Here is a 25,338-nt window from a genome sequence, read left to right as displayed (position 1 = left end):
ATGTCTTTGGACTGTGGGGGAAACTGGAGCACCTAGAGGTAACCCATGCGAATACGAGGAGGATATGCAAACTCCACACAGAAATGCCAACTGACCCAGCTGAGGCTCGAACCAGCGACTTCTTGCTGTGAGGCGAACGTGCTAACCAATCCCCACCGTGCAGCCTGTTATTATTATTAATAGTTATTTTTTAATAATGAAATAGTAATAAAAGCAATAATGACTGGAGAAATAATTTAATTTGAAACTAACATACAGTAAGAAAACAGTTTATTTAACTTTTATAAATATTTAACAATTTTACTTTTTTTTAATTAAATAAATGCCGCCTTGATGAACATAATAATTTTCTAAAGAAAAAAAAACTAACCCCAACTTTTGACTGGTAGTGTATATTATTAAAGCTGAAATGTGTTACCGTTGACATCCACATTTTTGTTTAACAGAAGACAGAAACTCAGAAAACAGGTTTGGAACAAGTGAAGGAAGAGTAAATGATGACAGAAATTTCAGTTTTGGGTGAGCCTTCCCTTTAACAAGTAAAGAGTTCAGATGCAAAAGCCACTAAACGCCACTTTCGCCAAAAATGAGCTAATGGCATTGAGTGAATGCTTTAGGCACGTAGTACATGTTGAACAAATATATTTGCTTAAAAATTATCCAAATCTCAGCATCAGCGCATTCAGAAATAACTGTTTGTTGGCAAAAGCCTCTAAACGTCACTTGCCTTTGACAGCAAAAGCCGCATCTCCCGAGAATCAATCTGAAGGTGCGAATCGAATCATATGTTTTCAATGTAGCAGCGTGCAGATACGCCGGCTTTTATGAGGAGACTTGTATAAAATATAAGAGAATTGTATAAGCCTGTCCAACTGTCACTGAATGACAAATGAAAACATTTCTTACCTCACAACTCTGTGCATTACAAGAAAAAGAAGAAAACACAATGTAGAAACTGAAGTGTAGCATGCATTCATAACGTTTTTTTGCACAGTGAGGCTACTTTGAATGAGTCAGATTTACTATACTAAGCTTGTTTTACAATATTTACAATGTTTACACTGCTCTACTTCCATTAAATGTAAATCCCAATTTATGAAACGACAACAGATTATTAAGATTTAATTAATGTCAATTTTATTGTTATTGATTAATGCACTTAATTGACAGATTTCATTCATTCATTTTCCTTTTGCTTAGTCCCTAGTTTATCAGGGGTTAACACAGCAGAACGAACCACTTACTTAACAGATTTATTTGTTTTTAACTTAGGTGTTTATGTGTTTTATATTTGGTAAGATAATTTCTAATGGCATCTTTAGTGATTTTTCAGCTAATTGCACTGTCTTGTCTCAATAGGTGGATTTAGTGGTATTTGCAAAAAAAGCACTAGTGGATTTTGCTGGCTTTGACGCAGAAGAAAATCTACCTTGTTAAAAACCAACGAATTGTCTAAAGTGACATTTTTTGAAAAAAAAAAATTATTTACTAGCTAATAACCTTTTCATTATATATAAAATGAACCTTCTGAACCTTATTATAAGAGCCTGATAGAAAATGCTCATTTACAAAATATGAGGTCTGATGGATTTAGAGGGTTTTGCATCTGAACTCTTCAAGTGGATACTTGTATGACCATATTTTATACATGTGTCAGCAGCCCTGTGATAAACTAGTCATAAGCACCCAAACATCTTATGCTTGGTTTCACTGTGCAGATCCGGCTTTCATGTTTAGCATGAAACTGCTGAATAAATTAAATTCAGCCCAAACAAGAGCTTAGCTCTCCTTTCATATATTAGAGAGGCTTCATTGGGCCAGACAAGATGCTGAATATCCCAGGTGTCTCATCAGCCTCAGGAATAAGGTAAAAAAATCAATTAGAGCAACTGCAATTTTTACACAGACCTTGCTTTCTTTTTTCAGGTTGTGTTTTGGTCAGGCAATCACATCTTCATCTTCAAAGTTCTCTTTACACTTTATTCCTTTCTTTTCTTTCAATATTTCCCAGTGTCAAGGTGTCTAGGAGTATTTTAAAAATTCTTGTACAATAACATGGCAGTGTTGACCATTTCGTCACATCAGCTGGGTGTGAAGATTTGCAAGAGGTTGTTGATGACTGAACTCCCCCTTGCTCCCGATAGATCTTTGTGTAAGATAACTTGTAGAACATGTGGCATCAAAAAAGGATGAGCATTAAACATTGTTTCCTACAAGACCTCTAATGCTGTTATTATTGAGGAAATAAACTCTCGGTGATGTAACTGAAGCTCATCAAGACAAGGATTCTGTTAAAGAGCTCAAACAAAACAAAGAACCAACAAGAAAAAAAACACAACATTCATGTAGACCAAAAAAGACCAACTGTACCATTTTGTAGCCAGCTATCTACCAGAGGGCTGTTTTGTTTGATCATGCAACGTGCAGTATTTGGTTCAATAACATCAAAGATATAAGAATATTTCTATGGTATTTCTCTATTGGACACTTACCATGCATTATTAAGATCATCTTTTGAAAAGTCCTCTAATATTTACCGCACAAAAAATAAAGCTTCATTTTTGTACATCCCTTGTACACAACCAAAGAAAGACACCACTGACACACAGAATTAGGCAGAAAGAAGAACAAACAATTGAGGTATTCTTTTCCAAATAACACTGACACATTGAACAAAGAATGTGGGACACCATGAAAAGAAGAACCGGTAATCTGAACTCCTAACGAGCAATACATGACAAACACATGGCTCTTGGATCAAATTGGAAACACCCGCAATGCTAACATGGCCCTACCGTGCTAACAGTTGTATAACTGAACTTGGATATGGACGCCCCTGTTGACCCCAGTGATCTCATCATCACCTTCCCTCCTCTTCCTGTGATTGTGGCACGGCCGCCTGCAACACCCGAAGGTAGCCAAGAGAGCCTTTCGGAAGCGGGTGTTCATGAAGCAGTAGATGATTGGTTAACGCAGGCTGAGGTATAGGAGAGCAGCTGAATGAAGGAGATGGGAGCTCCAGAAAGTGCACGCTGAGCAGATATTTGGTCGAAAGCCTTCCAGGTGTTGGCAGAGTATAGAAGGCATCCAACATACAAAGAACATGGCAACTATAATGATCAGCATTCGGATCACTCGTTTTTTTGGCAATGAGTTTGGCCTCTGAGGTGTTGCTTCGTGGACGGTTCCTGTCTTGACTGTGCCTGAGGTGGTCAAAGCTGAAAGTTCACATAGCGGGAGGTTTCTTTGAGACCTGTATATAACATCCATCGCTCTCATCATGGCAAGATGACAATCCACCATTCAACCCATTCTTTTAACACCTGTAAATGAAAAAAAAAAAAATCAGAGTAAATAAAGATGTACAGTTACCCTATACTGCATCTGTCCACAATCACTCTGACTGCTCTTCTGGACTTTTTGGCTGTTACAAACATTTTCTTAGCTCTCATTTCAAATCTGTAAAATGACAATACCTGTAAAAAAACAAGCATCATAACTGACATTTAAGCTAAATTCAAATACCAAAAACACAGTTTGATATTTTTTAACCTTTTTTTTTTGCATTATTTAATAAGCAGAGCTGCAGAGATCTCATCTTTGCAATGTATGAGGACACTTCAGATAAAATCTGTTTCAATGTGGATTAATATAGATGGCATAATGTTGGTTGTGAAGAACATAACATTAGGGAAAAGAAGACATCTCATTTAAAAGGAAGTGTTTTGTCACACTGTATGCCTGTGAAAAAAAGGGTGGTACAACTTAAACAAATAACACCTGTATAACCAGTAGTCTATTAACTAGCATAGACTTGGTTCAGCATGTCCCTATGCGTAGTTCTCCAAAAAAATTCATCACTAAAAAAGTTGGTTGCTTTTCAGCAATACTTCTAATAAAAGATACCTGTGGAGGTCTTTAACTTCAATGCACTGAGAAGTACCCTCTTCCACCATCCACTGCAGTTATCTAAAGCTTCTCCCCGAGAGAACTTACATTCAGCACATCAGTGCACAATCAACCTTAACGCTCAGGGAAGTACTCAGCATGACCTAGTGCATTCAGTATTCACCATGGGAGACATGGGTCAAGCAGGCAACTTTCACAAAATGGAGAGAGGAACAAGGTCTGTTGAGCATGCCATTTGAGGATGCCAAATAAAAGCATCTACCTGCTCAAATCTCTAAATGGCAGGAAACCACTTTTTTAAGGGCTCTTTGACATACAGAAACATTAAATCAAATGCTGTTTGCAAGTAAACATGATTAGCAATACTTCAATTTACTCTTCCTTGTTTAACTGCTGAAAATTCAAGCCAAATAGATATAATGCACAGGATTGAAGTCAGATTCAGTGCTGAATAAAAAAAAAAAAACGTTTGATGGAAATGTCTGGTGGTTAAACAAAAATTAAATCTTTTAAATGTTTTAGGTGGTTTATCAAAGTGGATGGACGGGTGTGCTTCAGACTACTTTGAGATTCTGGGGTCTTTACACACATACACACGCACACGTGTTCACAAAAATTTCATACCACTGGAGTCTTTTTTCTGCCCAGCTCAAATTGAATCCCTCTGTAAAGTTCTCTGGATATGAGACCGTAGGCAATTATCATCACCACTCCTGGGATGAAGACAGAATGGACAGCAACAAGACGTACCTGACAGAGAAAAGAAAATATCTGTAAATGAAAATGCAGTGACTCAATAGAGACAGTATAAAAAACAATGAAACCTGCTCAACCACTCTTAAGAAGTGAACAGATGAGAACCAGGGAGATGAGTGGAGGCAGGAATGGCCTTTTCTAGACTCCATTTTCCAAAGTGTTGCAAGTTCAAGTCAATCATTAATCAACAATCAATGGTCTCAAAAGTGCTTTTGCACTGGGTAGTTACAACAGCTCTGTATAGAAAACTAGGCACAAGGGCAGTACCTAACCTAGCTTCTCTTTTATTGCCATCTTCCTGGTGAAATTACACCACCAACTGAAATTCTTGGATTCTCTAAATTCAAGCCAATCAACATATATTTAGACCACGTGTTGAACTGGGTTCAACCCCTACTCTGAAGTTGGAGCTAATTTATTCCCCCAAGAAGCAAATCAGGCTTGTTCGTGCACATGACAATCAAATCACGCAATGTGAATTATAAGGGTGTGATCTAAGTGGCGGGAAACACCAATCCCAATGCCAAACAACTGACGAAAACCTTCTGTGTTGTTGGCTTGCATTGGCTCACATATAGACCAAAAACCTGCACAATGAACGTGTCTTTCACTCCCCACAGGGGGCAAAAATCAGTTTTCTCATATCCACAAAGGGACCCTGGAAGATTAAATGTGCACAGGACAATGCATAAATAACGCAGTGTTTAGTATCATTATCACAGTTACCTGCCACTCAACATGGAGGAATTTGCTTGTTCAAATATATCTGATAAATCTAATGATACATATTGGGCCCCGCTTTCAGAAAGGAGGTTAAGTGAAAACTTGAGTATTTTAACCCTGAAATGAAGGCAGAACTTCTGGGTTTTCCTGTTTCAAACTGGCAGGTTTTGTTAAACTCGAGAAAAGCAAGTCAAGCCTTTTTCTGAAAGAGAGGTACCCTTTAACCTCAGAGTCAGTTACTGTGGTAACTTACTCTGTGAACCTAACCTGGTCAGAAGCAGGTTTATTCTCTAAACTCTGAGTTTCTGTCAACTCCTCCCCTTTTTTTGAAGACGAAGCGGTATTTCTTGCCTTAGCCTTACGTTTCCACCCACCTATTTTAATGCTCATTATAGATATGCGGATAAAAACGTTTGATGGAAACGTCATGATGCTTTTGAAAATACGCAAAAAACATATGCGCATAAATGAGTAGGATAAACTTTTATTCAATAGAAAAGATTCGCCTAAACTACGATGGAAACACTTATACTGAACAAATTACAGTATGTGCATTAAAAAAGGTTTGTTATAAGATGATCATGTGGTGATGAAAATGTGTGTGAATAGACAAACCAGCAGGCTGAGCACACTGTAAAACATCTTAAATGTTGTTTTGGTCATTCATTCTAAAACACCTTAACCGTTTCAGTATTAGCGTTATTATATTAATGACCTCCAGAGCGTCTGGAGCGGGTCAGGAGCATCTGTTCTCCGCGTCTCATAGCTTCAAACGCCACCACGCTTTCAGTGTCAGCATTGTCTTCTGAGGCGCAAGTACATTTATTAAATAAAGAAAAGATTGACGCAGCTTTTTCTACCGCAGTAAATTCTGTTTTACTGTTGATATTTGGTGCCCGTTTAATCAGGAAGTGACAATTTTGTTCTCTTTGAATCGTGGGATGGAAATGCTGCTCTTTTATGCATTATTCCAGTTTTGCACATAAATTTAATTAATATATTTGGATGGAAACATTGCTATTGCCTACATTTCAGTCACACAAAGAACAAAGTCACATACGAGAATGGCTTGTCCTTTTTTAATACACAATTAGATTCAAATCACAGACCTTCGACAGGGACATGTACTGTAACTAGATTAATGGGATTATTATTCTATCTAAAAACTATTGTTTAGTTCTGCTTACATTCTAAATGTTATATCAACCTCTATTACTTGATCAATAAAAAAGGCAGACACAAGTGCGCTTTTAAATCTATTAAATGGCACCTAGGTTACCCCTTTTTCAGATTTTATAAGTGTTTTGCGTCTCCAGAATGTTTCTGTAAAGTTTCAGCTCAAAACACCCATCAGATTTTTCATTATACCTTTTACAAGATTCTATTTTATACGCGCTATTTTATATGCGCACACACAAACACACAGAGAGAGACAGACAAAGCGTGTTTAGCTTTGCACTCTTTTTGCACGCAAATGTGACAGGATACAGGTTAATCTCCACTGCTGTATGGATATCTGTTATGTTAATGAACAAAATAAACCTGATTTTAATGTCCACAAAGCGGGATTGAAGTGTCTTCCTTTATAATTGTTCTGACACACGGCTGTGCTGATGAAGTAAAGCTGAAGTAAATCACTGTAATTCATTACACACGTGCACTGTTTTAAAACATTTTAAACATGTGAAACTTACTCTTGATCACATTTGATGATGATTGATGATCCTAGCGAACTGAACAGACCTTTTATTCCCCATTGCTTTGCGCACGTCTGGTCTTCTTGATATGATTATACACATGACTACATGTTAATACGCGCAGCTGTCAATCAATTCGGTGGGTGGGGGGACCGCACTCCTACGTCAAGTTGCGGTCGGTCTGAAAACCGCTCCAATTGGTCCACAGTTTTTATGTTGTTAAATTGAAAAAAAGGACTGGGGTGTTTATTTCACCCCAATATGACAGTCTATACACTATATCTACACACATATCTGTCCAAACAGCTTGAAAAGTAGATTTTTCACCATAGGTGCCCTTTAAAACTGATCAACGTGTATAAAAGTGTGAATGTGTGTAAAAATTTTTTAGAAACGTCACACATAACATTACTTATTTTATTATACTTAAATATTTAAAAACTTTAAATGTAAAATTTCGCATTAACTTGAGCAGCTGTTTTCCCAAGCTAACTGTCTCAGTTTCACTGATGCAGTGGTGTTGCTTTTTAACATATATGGTCATATTTGCTATAACTTTGCATGAGCACATCAAGTTCAGCTGGAGAAAGAAATGGTGATGTCTTTTTTTAAGATGTTGCCATAGTCACTTGTAATGTCTGCGCTCTTTTGATAATGCCTTTTTGAAGTTGCGGTGTGGGCGCTTAACTCTGAGTTAGTCTACTCAAAGTTGATTGACCTAATTCTGAGTTTTTAATCTCTCGGTAAATCAACTCAGAGTTCAAGTTTAAACTCCGAGATGGTTGAACCTCCTTACTGAAACAGGCCTATTGTTTGCAATTATTTGAGAATGTAGAAAAATTAAACCTGGCGTAGTTGCCTTCCTTATTTAATTGTTTACTTAGTTACATCACTTGACTTTGTGTTCTTACGCTCAGATTTGTTACTGGATGACAAATTAAATTGCTCTCTTTAGCCAACGAATGATACCAATTCTACATGCTGAAAGGGACAACTCGATCTGACATTAGCCCGATAAGAGGCGAAATGTGGATCAACCAAACCAGCTAGCTGGACCGATGCTGTCACGTGTGAAATAAGAGTACAGAGATGGATCCAAATGCAAGTGAGATATTTAATGGTAACAGTGAAAATAAGCCAACAGGGCTACAAAAAGATGGTGAGGACACTGAAATTCTGGGGCAGGAACAGAGGGACGAAACGAATACCAGCAGTCACTCTTCTAGTCCTGAGCACAACACAGATACACATAAGCAAACAAACGAACTGACTAGAGACATAGAAACGTAGCCCAGATATAGGCTCAGTAATGAACCTCAGCTGGTGATCAATCAACAGCTGAGTGCCGTCATAACACGTGAAACAATACACGTGGAAAAACAAACAACACAAACCCATGTGACAAAACAGATACTCCGGAAAGCGCACAAACCTGCAACCGTGACAATACCCCTCCTCTTAGAGCACCTCCTGGTGCTCCCAGAAGAGCTTACCTGGCGATTGAATTCATCGATAAGAGAGTGATCCAATATGTCCCTAGCCGGAACCCAACTCTCTCTCTGGACCGTAACCTTCCCAGTCCACCAAGTACTGAAATCCTCGCCCCCTCCGTCTTGAATCCAGAATGCGCTTAACCGAATAAACGGTCTCCCCATCTACGAGACGCGGCGGGGAGGGACCGGACTGGGCGGGTTAATGGCCGTATGAAAAACGGGCTTTAATTTGGAAACATGAAACACGGGATGTATTCTCCTGTACGCTGGAGGAAGTTGAGGCGGACTGCCACCGGACTAATGATTTTGATGACAGTGAATGGGCCAATAAATTTAGGTGCAAGTTTATTACATACGGACACAAGGGAATATTCTTGGTTGAAAGCCACACTCTTTGACCGACGACGTAAACGGGAGGCTTAGACCGGTGGCGATCGGCTTTAGCCTTGGTGCGCGCACCCACTTGGAGGAGGGTCTGTCTGGCCCTGTTCCAAGTGCGTCGGCACCTCTGGACAAAGGCGTGAGCGGAGGGGACCGCGACTTCGGATTCCAGACTGGGAAAACCTAAACTAAACCTAAACCTAAACTGGCTGGTACCTAAACTACACTGAAACCGAGAAAGGCCCGTGGCTGACACTGGCAATGAGTTGTGTGCATACTCCACCCATGGGAGCTGCTGACTCCAAGAGGTGGGATTCTGGGAAACCAAACAACGTAACATACGCTCGAGATCTTGGTTGGCCCTTTCAGTCTGTCCGTTACTCTGAGGATGGAAACCAGAAAAGACTTACAGCCGCCCCAATAAACGACAAAATTCTCTACAAAATTTAGAGACAAACTGTCAGCCTGTCCAGGGCCCCCTGTCAGAAACCACGTTCGTCGGGAGGCCATGAATGCGAAAGACGTGATTTATGACAGCATCCGCTGTCTCTCTGGCTGAGGGTAATTTGGGAAGAGGGATAAAGTGAGTAGCCTTCGAGAACCGGTCCACCACGGTCAAAACAGCCGTATTGCCACCAGATGGCGGGAGACCTGTGACAAAATCTAGCGAAATGTGCGACCAGGGTCTCGAAGGCACTGACAGAGGATGAAGGAGTCCAGCGGGAGGTCGATTAGAAGTCTTAGAAACAGCACAAACGGAACAGGCCAAAACAAACTCACGTATATCCCGTGCCATAGCTGGCCACCAGAATCGCTGTTTAACCAAAAATATAGTACGACTCACCCCAGGATGACAAGCCACTTTGGAGGAATGTCCCCATCGAATGACGTCAGACCGAATCTCCTCCGGCACAAACAAGCGGCTGGGTGGGCATCCGGCCGGGGGCGTTACCCCATCCAGGGCTGTGCGAACCCTGCTCTCGATCTCCCATGTCACCGCAGAAATACAAATCCTCTGAGGAACGATGGGCTCAAGAGACGTATTGCGCTCGGAAAAATCAAAAAGACGGGATAACGCATCGGGTTTGATGTTCTTAGAACCCGGTCGATAAGAGATGGTAAAGTCGAATCGTCCGAAAAATAATGCCCACCGAGCCTGCCTGGAGCTAAGTCGTTTGGCAGACTTGATGTATTCAAGGTTCTTATGGTCGGTCCAAACGATAAAGGGAACCCCCGAACCCTCCAACCAATGACGCCACTCCTCCAAAGCGAGTTTGACAGCCAACAACTCCCTATTACCAATGTCGTAATTACGTTCTGCGGGAGATAATCGGTGTGAAAAAACGCGCAAGGATGAATTCTGTCATCCGAGGATGCACGCTGGGACAGGATAGCGCCCACCCCCACCTCTGACGCGTCAACCTCCACCACAAACTGCCGGGAGGGATCAGGAGTCACCAGAATGGGGGCTGAAACAAAGCGGCCCTTTAATTTTGTGAATGCAGCCTGTGCTGCACTCGACCACCTGAAGGAAGTCTTGGAGGAGGTTAAGGACGTCAGAGGGGCGGCGAGCTGGCTGAAATTGCGAATAAAACGCCGGTAAAAATTGGCGAACCCAGAAATCTCTGCAGGGCCTTACGAGACTCCGGAATTGGCCAATTCACCACAGCCTGAATCTTCTCTGGATCCATGCGCACCCCCTCGACCGACACAATGTGTCCTAAAAAAGGAACAGACTGTGCATGAAACACGCATTTCTCCGCCTTGACAAAAAGCCCATTCTCTAGCAGCCTCTGAAGCACTCGCCTGACGTGCTGCACATGTTCCTGGAGAGAACGGGAAAAAATCAGAATGTCATCCAGGTAGACATAAATAAACTGATCTATCATATCTCGCAACACATCATTAACGAGTGCTTGGAAAACTGCGGGGGCGTTGGAAAGCCCAAAAGGGAGAACACAATATTCAAAATGACCCCTGGGGGTATTAAATGCAGTTTTCCATTCATGACCCTGCTTAATGCGAACCAAATGATATGCGTTGCGGAGATCTAATTTCGTGAAAAAAGATGCCCCTGCAGACGCTCGAACGCTGAAGACATCAGCGGCAAAGGATAGTATTCTTCACCGTGATGTTGTTCACCCTCGATAATCTATGCAAGGACGAAGAGACCCATCTTTCTTTTTCACGAAAAAGAACCCCGCCCCCGCCGGTGAAGAAGAAGGGCGAATGATCTTAGCCGCTAGAGAATCAGAAATGTATTTCTCCATGGCCTCCCTCTCAGGAATAGAAAGAGAGTATAGTTTGCCTTTAGGCGGAGATGTACCTGGCAATAAATCTATAGCACAGTCATAGGGACGATGAGGAGGCAGAGAAGCAGCGCGAGACTTACTGAACACTCTCTTCAGGTCGAGGTACTCACTGGGCACGTTTGACAGGTCCATGCGCTCCTCCTGAAACACAGAACAAGACACAGCAGAACGAGCAGACGAAAGACAAGACTCATGACAGTTCTCACTCCACGAAAATATAGTATTAAGACCCCAGTTAATGTGAGGCTTATGGAGGATCAGCCAAGGATGACCTAAAACCACTGGTGTGTTAGCACAGTCTGTTAAAAAGAAAGATATATTTTCAACATGATTTCCGGACGTGATCATCTTTATGGGTTTAGTGGAGTGAGTGATAGTGGGAAGGGAAAGTCCGCTGAGGGCGCGTACTGCAATGGGTTGTGAAAGGGTGTTAACTGGAAGTTTAAAACTGAAAGCGAAACTGGAATCAATGAAATTCCCCTCTGCCCCGGAATCAACAAGGGCATGGGTGTTCTGGCTTCCGGAACCCCATGATAAAGTGACGGGCAACAAGGTAGCCGCCGCAGAGGGTTTATCCAGATTAATTTCACCCATCAGTAACCTCTTACCTACTGATGGGTGTTGTCTTTTACTGGACAGGAAACCACACGATGTCCCGTGCCACCACAGTAAAGGCAGAGTCCCTCCTCTCTCCGTCGGCGCTTCTCCTGTACGGACAAGCGGGACCTGCCCACCTGCATCGGTTCCGGGTCAGCGCTTCCCACTTCCGGCGCCGCAGCCAAAACCGGAGGACCAGAGACCGGCTCCAAAAACCTGACCTGCTGCCTGCGATTCTCTCGGCGGAGCAATCGGGCGTCCACCCGAACGCCAGATCCACTAATTCGTCCAAGGTCTTTGGAAGATCTGCAGTATAGATCTCGTCCTGAAGACGCTCGGATAGTCCATGCAGGAACATGTCCCACTGCGCCTCCTCGTTCCAGCCGCACTCAGCCGCCAAAGTCCGAAACTCAATAGAGTAGTCCGCCACGCTCCGATTTCCCTGACGGAGTTCAGCGAGGATTCGGGCGGCCTCTCTCCCGGAAGCGGCCCGATCAAACACCTTCTTAAGCTCTTTGGAGAACAGCTCGAAGGTAGAACAGCATGGCAGTTTCTGTTCCCAGGCTGTAGTTCCCCATTGAGCCGCCTTACCCGAAAGGAGAGTGATGACAAAGGCAACCTTAGCCTGCTCCGTGGAGAACAACGTGGTTGCAACGTGATGTACAAGGAACACTTGGAGAGAAAGGACCGGCATAGGTGAGGCTCTCCGGAATAGCAGGTTGGAGGAGGAAGACGAGGTTCAACAAGGCGATTAGTAGTCGTTGGTGCTGGCAACACTACAGGGGTTGGTGCGGTCTCAGCTTGTGCCGCTCCTGTAACCAGCTGTTGGACCTGCGTGGTGAGCAAGGAGACCTGGCCGACCAGAGCCTGAATCGCCTGAGCGGTGGTAGCTAATGCCTCATCCTGCCGGTCAATCCTGGCGTTACTGAGTGAGACGAACTCAGAGATCTGGGATGCACTCGCTGGATCCATGACAAGGTCAGTTCGTTCTGTCACGAGTGAAGTAAGGGTACAGAGATGGATCCAAATGCAAGTGAGATGTTTAATGTTAACAGTGAAAAATAAGCCAACAGGGCTACAAAAAGGGTGAGGACACTGGAACTCTGGGCAGGACAGAGGGACGAAACAATACCAGCAGTCACTCTTCTAGTCCTGAGCACAACACAGATACACATAAGCAAACACAACGAACTGACATAGAGACATAGAAACGTAGCCCAGATATAGGCTCAGTAATGAACCTCAGCTGGTGATCAAACAGCTGAGTGCCGTCATAACACGTGACCAAACAAATACACGTGGAAAAACAAACAACACAAACCCATGTGACAAAACAGATACTCCGGAAAGCGCACAAACCTGCAACCGTGACAGATGCTGACTGATGGCTCGATTGAAACCCAATGGTCAACCATCAGCTTGGTGTGTCCCTGCCCTAAGAGAATCACAAAATCCTAGGTTCTGACTGAAAAACCCTCTGCAGTGACTTACAGCCAATAAGAGAATAGGATACACGGCAATGGGAGGAGCTATAGACCAGAATATCAGCAGGCTCATAAGACCTTTTCGGTTCTAATCACTTTTCATTTGCTTTTGGTTTCCAGTCCAAACAGAGCTGTCAGCATTTGTTGCTATAGTAAAGTCATGCAGGGTGTAACTTCCTGCCTCTGATCCATCATTCAATGTGAACACAGCAGCAACCGAAGGTTACCCCAGAGAGTCATGCAGTGTGAAAGCAATGGCGATACAATGACTGTGAACTTGGCCTGACAGATTTATTCTTTAATATGTTAAATAACATGGACTGTTGGTAAGCTCAGACATACAGTAAGACAATACAATGAATGTCAAGCTTTAAAGGGTCACGAAACACCAAAACACATTTTCTGAGCTGTCGACAGTCATTTATATGTCCCACATTGCTAAAAACACTATTATGACACATATATTTCACAAAAAAAGTGAAAATTGGTTGTTTTTTCATTGTTTTGAGCAAATTTGTTCTTCTGGTTTGAAAAAAAAAAATTGAAGCTATGTCACAGCGATGTGTAAACGCCATTGTGTAAATTTCAGCATGGAGACTGGATGTCTGTACCAGTGGGTAAAAAGTGACGTCATTGAGTTTTTAGCATTAATTCATGAGAAAGAATTACGAACGAACCAATAAGTGCACTCTATTGTGAATGAAGTGCAACTTCATTAATATGCGTGATATAGCTCCGAAGACTCTTTTTACCTGTTACAGTGTTCAGAGAGACGTCAAGTTGTGTTGCCAACCGTAATTAAAACAAGTGGAGGAAGAAGAAGTGTTCACAGACATGAGTCATCAGTGTTGCATTTATAAATGTGCCACAACAAAGGTTTTTTTAATTTCTCCACGATGAGAGCACAACTCGCGTGTGGATTACAGTGGCCTGCTAACATGTGACAAAAATACATTTGTAAGGAACATTTTTTACCCGAGAGCTTTTCGAATCTGAAAAAGGTCAAATTCAGGTTTGCCACTCATTTTCTTTTTAAAAAGACGCGGTTCCAATTCATGTTGATTGTCCTGTCTCTACGGATTTGGTAAGTGTGCGATCAATGTTTGTTGTTTATGTTTCTTCAGATGGCAAAGTTAGTTGGTATCGTGAACAGTACTCTTTCAGTTTTTAAAGACATTACTTAGTGAAATGTCTGATGTTACTAAGTAATTTACAGTAATATTACTACAATATTATGAACTGCAAATGCTTTGTTGGGTGTCTTTTTAAATGGTTGTACAACAGTAACATCCTTCTGAACCCGAAGTGCGGTGTAAGGTGGTGTGCCAGACCAATGTTTTCACAACAGATTACAACAGTCCACTTTTTTAGTGCAGTGCAGTATTTGTGGCAGGCACAATGGTGTATTTATTAGTTATTTGGTTATTTCAATAAATACAGTTGGGAATAATAACTACCAATGTGAGACTTTCACCTCGTCAGGAGCATCTACACTTTCTCCTGCATACACATGCGTGTTTGTGTTGAAAGGTTACAAATGATAAGGCAGTGGACCTGTACTGTCATCAACCAGATAATGTGACTGAGGAGAATCTGGTGGAATGAAATCCTGCACTTTTTTTTACACAGCTCTCAGATCCACTGTAAATGCTGCTCTCCGAATCGCTGTCCATCTCCCCTGCGTCTGTGTTTGGGTTGCCAGCCACATATAACAAAACTCCCATTTTCATGCAAACCCTTCCCTTTTTCGCTGTTGGACACTCCCACCTAAACAAAGCGGGACTCGCACACTTTCCTTACTATTTTCAAACTAGAGGTGTGAAAAAAACCCTGCTGAGACATGGGGGTTTCATAGCCCTTTAAATTAAAAAGCTCTGTCCCATAGTATGACGTCATTTTGTAATATTCAAATGACAGCGTGGGAGTATTCCCTGAAAGCATCTCTGCTAGTCTGTTCCTCAGATCTTTTTCATCTATCAGACAGCTTTGTGCTTGCAGCCCCTTTCCATGCTGCACTTATCTAATATCAAAGACACTTTTCTCTCCTTTTGTTTCCTGTGTGGCTTTCAAATTCATTATGAGCTCAAGCACAAAGGCAATAAACGTAATACTAATCTGACCAGGAAGTAGATTTTGGAGTGTGATATTAGGAAGCACACTAATAAGCAAACATGTTTACAATGTGCGACTTGTAATACCTGTGTGTTTTTTGAAAACAACATGGATAGAGATAAGAGATAAGGAATTTTGTTCTTAATATATATAAGAATAGTCCAAAATTAGACTAATCATCAATTAGGCAGATTAAACAGACTTCACATGTGTAGTTATTTATTCCACCATACCATATGATTAATCTAGATATGAGCTATTTTTTGTCTATTTGTCAGTCACCGAGGGTGGGCACTCGCTACACACTAGAGGGCACTCTACACGTCACATCTGCCCCTGAACTGGACTACATATTCCATCATGCACCTCACACACCAGTTCCAGATCCCCCTTGATTGCAAATACACAGCTGAAGCTTGAGAACACACACACACACACACACACACACACACACACACACATATCTTTGCTGAGTCTTGTATCCTGCAAGTGAGCACTACAAAGTATTTCCTTGCTCTTGTCTTACTCTTTTTTTTTTTTTGCTTTGTTTATATTTATGTTGTTTTGCCGGATGTCCTAACAATTCATCTCTGGAATAAATTCATGCTCCTCTCTGTTCCTATTTTGACTTTGCCTGTACGATCATCCCAGAATAAAGCTGCATTTGGATCCTCACCTCTGATGTTAACCTGACTCTTTACACTATTAGATTGACATAGACATCCCCAATATAGCCTTGTTTTAGCTAAGAGGTCTGTTTAAATGTCTACTAGACATCTATTAGACTTCTATTAAACACAAAAAATGCTTGCAGTGAATGTGAGAAAAAAAGAAACTGTTAAATATTTTTGGAACAGACTCAAGATCAGTGGCCTTTCTGATTTTTGTACTAGAACTGATCCTGTAGCATTCAACAGGTAGGTTGTGTATTATTTTATTATATTTTATTAAAGTGGACTAGGGCAGTTTATATGTACACCCTTGATCCCTCGGTTTTTATAGAGCTGTCTTCTATGTACACTTCAGGTAGCTCTATATACACAGTGCTACATATATACAGTGCTACACAACTGTGACTCATCAGCAGGTCACACTTAACCCACACAAACCTAGAGTGTGATCTAGGAATCATTTTGAGATTTAAAGGGCACCTATGGTGAAAAATCTACTTTTCAAGCTGTTTGGACAGAAATGTGTGTAGGTATAGCGTATAAACTGTCATACTGGGGTGAAATAGTTCTTTTTTTCAAATTTAACAACATAAAAACGGTGGACCAATTGGAGCAGTTTTCAGATCGACTGCAACTTTACGTAGGAGTGCGGTCCCCCTGCCCACCAACATTGATTGACAGCTGCGCGCATTAACATGTCCGGTAGTCACGTGTATCATCATACCATCAAGAGAGGACAAGCGCAAAGCAACCGGGAATAAAAGGTCTGTTCAGTTCACTAGGATCATCAATCATCATCAAATGTGATCAAGAGTGAGTTTCACAAGTTTAAAATGTTTTAAAACAGAGCATGTGTGTATGAAATTACAGCGATTCACTTCAGATTCACTTAATCAGCACAGCCGTGTGTCAGAACAATTATAAAGGAAGACGCTTTAATCGCGGTTTGTGGACGTTAAATCAGGTTTATTTTGTACATTAATATAAGAGATATCCATACAGCAGTGTATATTACCAGTATCATGACACATATGCGTGCAAGACGAGTGTAAAGCTTAACGTGCTGTCTCTCTCTCTCTGTGTGAGTCTGCGTGCCTGAGCTATGTGTGTGTGTGTATGTCTGCGCTACGTTTGTGTGTGTGTGTGTGTGTGTGTGTGTATGTGTCTGCGCTATGTGTTTGTGTCCTTGCTGTGTGTGTGCGTGAACTTTGTAATGACATTGTGTGTGACTCATTGTTGCAAATCCACAAAAAAATGCATCAAATACTGATTGTTAAAGTTCTTACTGTAGTATTTCTCACACATGTTACGTGAGATCTGCTTCCTGAGGCAGCCGAGGGCGGCGATTGCTGACAGGCACGTGGGAACGGTGGGCGGGGAGGACTAGCCTTAAAGGGCCAGTACAAAAAAAACAGCAAAACCTTTTTCCATAATATAGACACTTCAAACAGCTATAATAAATAATCTGATTGGTGTTTTGAGCTGAAACTTTACAGACACATTCTGGGGACACAAAAGACTTATATTAAATATGAAAAAAGGGGTAACCTATGTGCCCTTTAATAACATAAAATATTATTAAAGCCATTATACATATACATAACAATTATAATAATAATTGTAAATATCTTCTCTAGCAGCCCAAACATATCTATGGAGTACACTGAAGAATAAAACATGCAACTAATTTATACACAAAACATATAAGTAATAAATCATCACCATTCAAGTTATCTCAAGGATATTCCAGTTATGCATTGGTTTTCCCTGTATAGAGGCCATCAATGCAGTAAATAAAATCTACAACATGGAGATAAGGTGGCAGGTGAAGAGCAATGATATAACAGAGATGAAGCTGGTCTAGTAATCCTGAAGACCCTAATTAGCTGGCAGGACAGTGTCCCTATAGAAGCAAGAAACCAGACTGGAACAGGTGAATCATCCAGCAAAAACATAATCTTGAAAACACAATCCACTCTGCATGTAATCATTATTCATTCATTCATCATTCATTCATTCATTCATTCATTCATTCTATTTCTTTTCTGCCTTTATTAATCAGGGGTCACCATAGTGGAATGAACCGCCAACTTATTCAGCATATGTTTTATTCCAGCTGCAATCCATCACTGGGAAGCACCCATACACTCTCATTCACACACAACACTATGGACAATTTAGCTTACCCAATTCACCTATAGAGCATGTCTTTGGGCTTGTGGGGAAAACCTGAGCATCCAGAGGAAACCCACGCCAAAACGGGGAGAACATGCAAACTCCACGCAGAAATGCCAATTGACCCAGCCAAGGCTCGAACCAGCAACCTTCTTGCTGTGAGGCGACAACATTACCCACTGTGCCACCACGCTGCCATAATTATTATTATTATTATTTTTTTTTTTATCTAACGAGTGTATAATTTGACATTCTAGGCTTTTTTTTTCAGTGAACATGAATCAAAGGTTTTCAAATAAGCTGGCATGAAAGACAGGGTGGATGAAACCCTATATTTTTTTTCTCAAAGAAAAATGATTCAATAAGGTTAAAAGTACTCTACCCATTATTGATTAATTCAAGTGTCAACATGCCTCTGAAAGTGATAAATGAATAACTTTGATCAGCAGTGAGAGAACATTTAGCTTTCTCCAGTCAATAAAGTGTTAAAAGCCCATTGGCCGTTATTTACAAAGTAAATATGTGAACTGCTTTTAAAAAATTCTTCAGCAGGACATCAAAGTAAAGCTTCAATAAAGCATTTCTTTAGCGGCATGTAAAAAAAATAATATTTTTATTAAATACTCAAATTATCATCTTTAGATTACCTTGGTCATTAATACTTTGCTTTTTAACACAGTCATATTAACAGAGAGAGAGAGAGAGAGAGAGAGGAGGAGAGAGAGAGAGAGAGAGAGAGAGAGAGGAGAGAGAGAGAGAGAGAGAGAGAGAGAGAGAGAGAGAGATCACAAGTCAGAACCCCCTGGAGCTTAACAGTCTCTGACCAGGAGTTGAACCAGCAGGCTGCGATCTGTGTGAAACTCTTGGCCAATGGAACAATGCATCTGGATGTCCAAACAGACTATCAGAGAGAAATGATGAATACCAAGCTTGGCTTGGACCTTTGGTCCACAATTAATGAGCAATATTTAATTGCAATTGTGATGTATTTTCATCTCATTAAGAAATTATTCCTGACATCAGGTCCCCTGCTTAAAGACCAGCATATGCTTTTCAAGGCCCTGGTTCATGCTGATTAGTGATAATTAGACCCTGTGATTTCTTGTGCTATATTGCATGGATGTGGTTCTTTTGAACAGCTTTTTGGACACTTTCTTTTCACTCATACCCCATTTTGTTTACAATATCAGGCTAATCCATGCCATCACTTTACACTGCAACATTATTTTTTACTCTTGTATATGTTATTAGGTTGTGTCCTTTGTTCTCTTTGCTGTTGTATCATTTTATTTGCCATTTTTTGCACTATTTGTTTTTGAAGAACCTTAAGCAAAGAAAATTATTTTACTGGGTTGCGGCTGGATATATGGATATATGCTGGATAAGTTGGCGGTTCATTCCACTGTGGCGACCCTGATTAATAAAGGGACTAAGCCAAAAAGAAAATTAATGAAGGTATTAATACAATGTATTTTATTAAAAGTAATATCAATAAAAGCTGTTGTCGTGGTAGTAATTGAAATGTTATATTCTGAGAAATAGTCATCATATAATCTAAAATGTTTAGCCCCAATGAGGGGGAACAAATGTCCAATGCTATTGGTGTACTAAAGTCATGTCTGAAACAACATTTTATTACAGTAACATAATTAAGAGTGTAAAGCTCCAAATTTTCTTTGAGCCCCAGATTTATAAGTTGGGGGCAATGTTATTACTGCCAGCTACTATTGTAAAAAAAAAAAAAAAAGCACTAGGGAAAAAATTCCTTTCTATATATATTTAGGAATATTCATGCTTTTGTTACAATATATTGCTGTATTTTCTGCAGTTTCCTTGTCTTGTTTGTTTTGCAGTTTTATTACTATTAACTGTATAAGTGCATTTAACCAGGACTTAAACACAACATACCTACCTACCAGAGTTATATTCTAGCAGATATAATGTATCAGGTTTTATTTATGAAAAGGGCCCTTTAGGAGCAGGATTATACATCCTTGCTGTACAATAACCCCAATATTACATTGTTCAACATTATGTTGTTCCACAGCAGCAATATTTGTCAAACTGTACAGCAGTGGTTTCCAACCTTTTTTTGCCTGAGACCCCCTTTTCCCCAAGAAAATATTGTAAGGCCCCCCTCCACATATACGTTTGCAGTAAGGATGACAAATAAGGGACTCTTTGCTTTGAGAAAAAGGAATAAAATCATAGTTCAGGTAACTATCTTGGTATTTCCTGCATTTCATGTTTCCAGTATTGCTAGTGCTGCGACCTGAAATGTTTGGAGCTTCCTCACCTGGGTCCTGTATGCTTGGGTCATTACTATTAGCTGCTGTAGGCGAATCAGTGACACTCAAATTTCAAATTTGTCTGGATTCTACAACATTTTTTGGTCAGCCAGGGGATAAAATGCTAAAAAGTGTACAGAGCTCGCTGAGTCCCCCTTGGGGGCTGAGACCCCCTGTTGGGAACCGCTGCTGTAGAGTGTCCACTGTTTGCTTGTTGGAGTAATCCACAAAGGTGAAGACATTTTCTATGACATAAATTTTGCTGTACTAGTTTTTGGACCGTTATCGTAAGTTCATTTGTTAGATAAGCTCCAGATTTGGCTTCAGTACTGACTAATCTAATGTATATGCACAAATATAATATTGTATAGCTTCCTATTAAAATATAAATTTAAAAGATAGATTTGTGAGGGGTGTACTTATATATGCTGAGCGCTGTATATATATATATATATATATATATATATATATATATATATATAATATATATATATATATATATATATATATATATAAGCAACCAATTAACAGAAGCCTTGTAGCTTCTCCACATATATACTCAAACAGATATTCACATACTCCCAGAGTCCAAATGTACATAAAATCAAAAGTTGAAATAAAAACACCAAGCTTCAAGTCTTCATGTTATTGCATCATTTACCAAGAGACTAGTGATTGAACTCGCAAAGGACTCACCATGTCTGTTCCACTTGGCTGATGGGCCATTCAAGTCTGCACATGTGAGCTGTGATGTTGTTCATCTTGTTGAATGGCACCAGTATACTGAACACAGGATAGGGCACCATAATAGCTACAGAGAGGACCCATGTGGCAGCGATGACCTTATAGGCATGAGAACGGGTCTGCCATGCTCTTGACTTCAGTGGGTTGCAAATAGCACTGTATCTTTCAATAGCAATGGCCACCAGACTGAAGGTGGAGATGCTGACAGATATACCTGTAAAGATATTGTAGACAAGAGCAGAACAAGTATATTACTACATAAATATAAATAACACATAAAATCAAACAGGCTAAACTTATAACTCATCTATGCTTCTAGAATCCACAAGACATCAGTGAGTATTGCATGCTCTACTTATTTAAACAACCAGATCTTTATTTAACATTAAAGAGACACTCAAAACTGTAGTTTAACTGTAGCAGTTAAATTCAATATATAGAGTTTAGGCAGGTGACGGGGATTTTTTTTACACTGCAAGTCAGTTGATTAACAGTTTCTGTACTTCGTGATTTGTGTGTGCATGTTTATTTGCACTTTTGAATTACATTATTGCCCTTGATTTCTGCTCTGACAAGTTTTGAAATTGTAAAGCTTAAAAGAGTGATGCTCTCATTTTTAATAGATGGAGATATATGTATATTTCCTGGTTGGTTGTGTAAATTACAGTACAAAAAGGATAATCAACAGCTTGTTCTGTTATTGTCCTAAGCATTGTTATAGTATTTGTATAGTATTTATAAACATTTATTAACATACAGAGTAACTATTGATGTGTAAGATGCATGTTAATTTGAACAGTTTGTTAATAATTGATTTACTCATTCTGAATGATTTTTAAAACCGCCAAGTAATCTTACTGTACTGGTTCGTGAATAATGCAATACTTGATTTAGTAGTGAAAAAATAATCATAAACAAAGTTTGAAAGTACAATCATTAAGCACATTATAGATGTGATTCTAAGTCAATAATACAGCATTTGTAGCTGTTTTTGTAAAATGCTTACTGGTGTATATTAATGGAGAGTTATTGTTTAACAAATGATGAAATGAACTAATTGGTAATGCTTAATAAATTATCTACAGTGTGCCATCATCAGTAGTGTGAAGTAACAAATTACAAACACTTGGATTACTGTGATTTTTTTTAGGAATTGTATTTTAGTAAGTCGTTTTAAAAATGTGTACCTTTACTTTAACTTAAAGATATATATTTAGTGCCGTATGACTATTTGCCATCAACCTGCAGTCACTACTTTATTTGGTGATTGGCTAAAGTAGAATAATCAGTCCTGTGATACCCGTTCAATGAAATCGCACAAAAAAAAATTGCATCATACAGAACAACTACAGAACAAACTAAATCATTACAAGTAATGACGGAGATATTGTTTAGACCACATGTCACTGATGAGAAGATGATGGATGCCAATTGTATGATGACTGAAATCGACAAATAGCCTTAAGCTACTAAATGCATAACATGTTTTTACACACACACGCAGACACACACGCACGCACACAAATTGCATGGAAATGCATCAGCCTTCCACAGTGTAATACTCACTACTCACGACTTTTTACTCATACTTTGAGTAATATTTACAACAGATACTCGCACTACATTTTTGGATTAATGGCACTTTTACTTGAGTATGATTTTTTGCCACTCTTTTCAGCACTGGCCATCATTATAAAGTGTAATTGACATTTATTATACAATATATTGTTTCAAACTATTTAAAATGTCATTAATAGCCTCGTTAATAAACTCTAGAATTGGATATTTAAAATAAAAAAAATGCTCATAGCAGATATCAACTACATCTTATAGTGCAATCCAAATGTGCAAAATACTGAAAACACTGAGTATTAGTTGTAATTAGTGCTGTCAAAATTAGCACGTTAACGCATGCGATTAATTTGAAATATTTAACACGTAAAAAAAATTTACCGCAGTTAACGCAATTGCAGTTTTTTTTATTTCCTGTTGTGACTGACGTGTGTTCAAAGTAAAAAGAAATATGGATAAGACCAAGGAAGCACTTTTAGAAGGAAAGTTTCAGCATAAAACAATTAACGTCAAAACTCAACACCAGGCTATCCAGCGTTTCCTCCAGAATTTCATGTATTTTCATGGTGTTTCATTTTTAATTTTTCGACTTTAACTGCAGTTCGGCAGTTTCACATTTAGTCAGCAACATATTGATCATGCCCCCATGACAATTATTGGATGAGAACATGAAGTAAAGACTGATGGAAGAATGTTGTTTTAATGAAATTTGATACCACATACCAAATGGAAAGAAAAAACTCTGCATTTCGTGACTCAGGTGGTCCTTTAAGGTAATCTAAATTCACTGTTTACATCAGAGTATTATCTCTTAATCATGATACTTTTTTAATCAGAGTATTATCTTATCATATTAATCATATTAAAATCAGAGTGTTGGTGTCCAAGTAAAAGTACTCAGTGAAAATGCCAGATGATGTCGCAAGCTGTCAGACACAGCGCATTCCTCTGCCTTTAAGTTGATTCCATGAGCCCTCAAATGTTTCATTAAATTTGACGTGTTTCCACCCTTGCACGCAACTTTTGTAAAGCATCTGCTGCACGTTGCTGTGTGATAATCCTTGTGAAATATAGCCATACTTAGTTTAAGCAAATTTTATGAACACGATCGTACATGTTGATGAATCTGAAGGGAGTCGCTCACCGCTTTTCAATGAGTACAATTGTTTGTATTCAATACTTAATTATTATTTTCCAATTTCCATATTTGCAATGCCTGCATTTTGGAATTTTTTGCAGTCCACTTAGAATCCAACAAGGAAATCATTTTTGTTTGTTATTGGCATTGATTGTTTGAAATTCAAATAGCACTAACATGCCTGTGTTTTTATTTCTGTAATAAATATACCTTTCAAGCCAACAGTTTGAGGATCTTGATGGTTTATTGTGAGTATATTGTTTACAGGAAGAAATCTGTGTTACAAATTGAACAAAAATTCTGATAAACAATAATATTTAGAATTTAAATGGTTCCTTTGTCTTGAGTTTACATTCATTTCAGTCTTTTAATTGCGATTAATCACAATTAATCACGATTGCAAAAATGTGTAATTAATTAGTTGTTTTTTTTATCAATTGACAGCACTAGTTATAATATAAAAATACGCTGTATAGTAATCTTAAAGCTAAATAAAATATTACATTTGCAGTCTTCCTCACACTGTTCAATCGTCAAAAAGCACCAATGGACGGTGTACCATATACAATATTAAACTTCATCAGTTCTCAATCCGTTTTCCATCTATTATGCATTTACCATGAATTTTATAGACTTTTGAGTTTTATAATTTTGCTGTACACAAAGACTCTTTTTTCCAAGAATTTTTACTTCAGGCACCTTACCGTTTCTAATTTCATCAGATTTAAACACCAAGGCCTGTGGAAGCTACTGGATTGCGAGCTGCAGCTAATGGGGTTTGCATACATGAATATGTATATTATGCAGTGTTTGCTACATTCTGTTCTGCCGCTTTTTACAAATCGTTTTAATGTATTCCCCAAGTAAAAAAAACATATTTCAGTTTTACTCCCCCCAAAAAATATATATAAATAATTCCTTTGATGAAGTGCTTTTCACTGAACAAGTATATTTATTTATTATTTCGCCATGGTGCGGTTTAATGCTAATGAGAAACCAGGGCTGCTATACTGCAGGCCTTTGATATCCAGTGACTTTACAGAAACACTTGGGCAGATGGATTTCTAACCAAGTGAGATTACCCAAGTGATTTCTTGAACTCTCCCTCAATGTTGTGACGAGATGAAATGCAAGAGTACTAAAGAGAACTTGGCATTTTTATTCTATAAAATATAAATATATATATAATATATATATATATATATATATATAATATATATATATATTATATATAATTATATATATATATAATATATTATATTATATGTGTGGAATAAAAAAATACA

General features: G+C 39.3%; 1 protein-coding gene across 1 annotated transcript in view; it reads right to left on the bottom strand.

The window, feature by feature from the left end:
- Positions 1 to 2,780: 2,780 nt before the first annotated feature.
- cckbra (cholecystokinin B receptor a) overlaps positions 2,781 to 25,338 on the bottom strand; it is a 62,251-nt gene continuing 39,693 nt past the window's right edge. The window contains 11 exon segments of the mRNA XM_056458805.1: positions 2,781 to 2,840; positions 2,842 to 2,969; positions 2,972 to 3,080; positions 3,082 to 3,144; positions 3,146 to 3,187; positions 3,190 to 3,228; positions 3,230 to 3,313; positions 4,473 to 4,481; positions 4,534 to 4,634; positions 4,637 to 4,659; positions 21,295 to 21,556. Of these exon segments, the coding sequence (XP_056314780.1) occupies positions 2,781 to 2,840; positions 2,842 to 2,969; positions 2,972 to 3,080; positions 3,082 to 3,144; positions 3,146 to 3,187; positions 3,190 to 3,228; positions 3,230 to 3,313; positions 4,473 to 4,481; positions 4,534 to 4,634; positions 4,637 to 4,659; positions 21,295 to 21,556 (920 nt within the window).

Source organism: Danio aesculapii, chromosome 1 (assembly GCF_903798145.1).
Source record: "Danio aesculapii chromosome 1, fDanAes4.1, whole genome shotgun sequence".
Classification (NCBI taxonomy): domain Eukaryota; kingdom Metazoa; phylum Chordata; class Actinopteri; order Cypriniformes; family Danionidae; genus Danio; species Danio aesculapii.
Note: the sequence above shows the minus strand (reverse complement) of the source record. Positions and strands in the feature narration are given on the sequence as shown.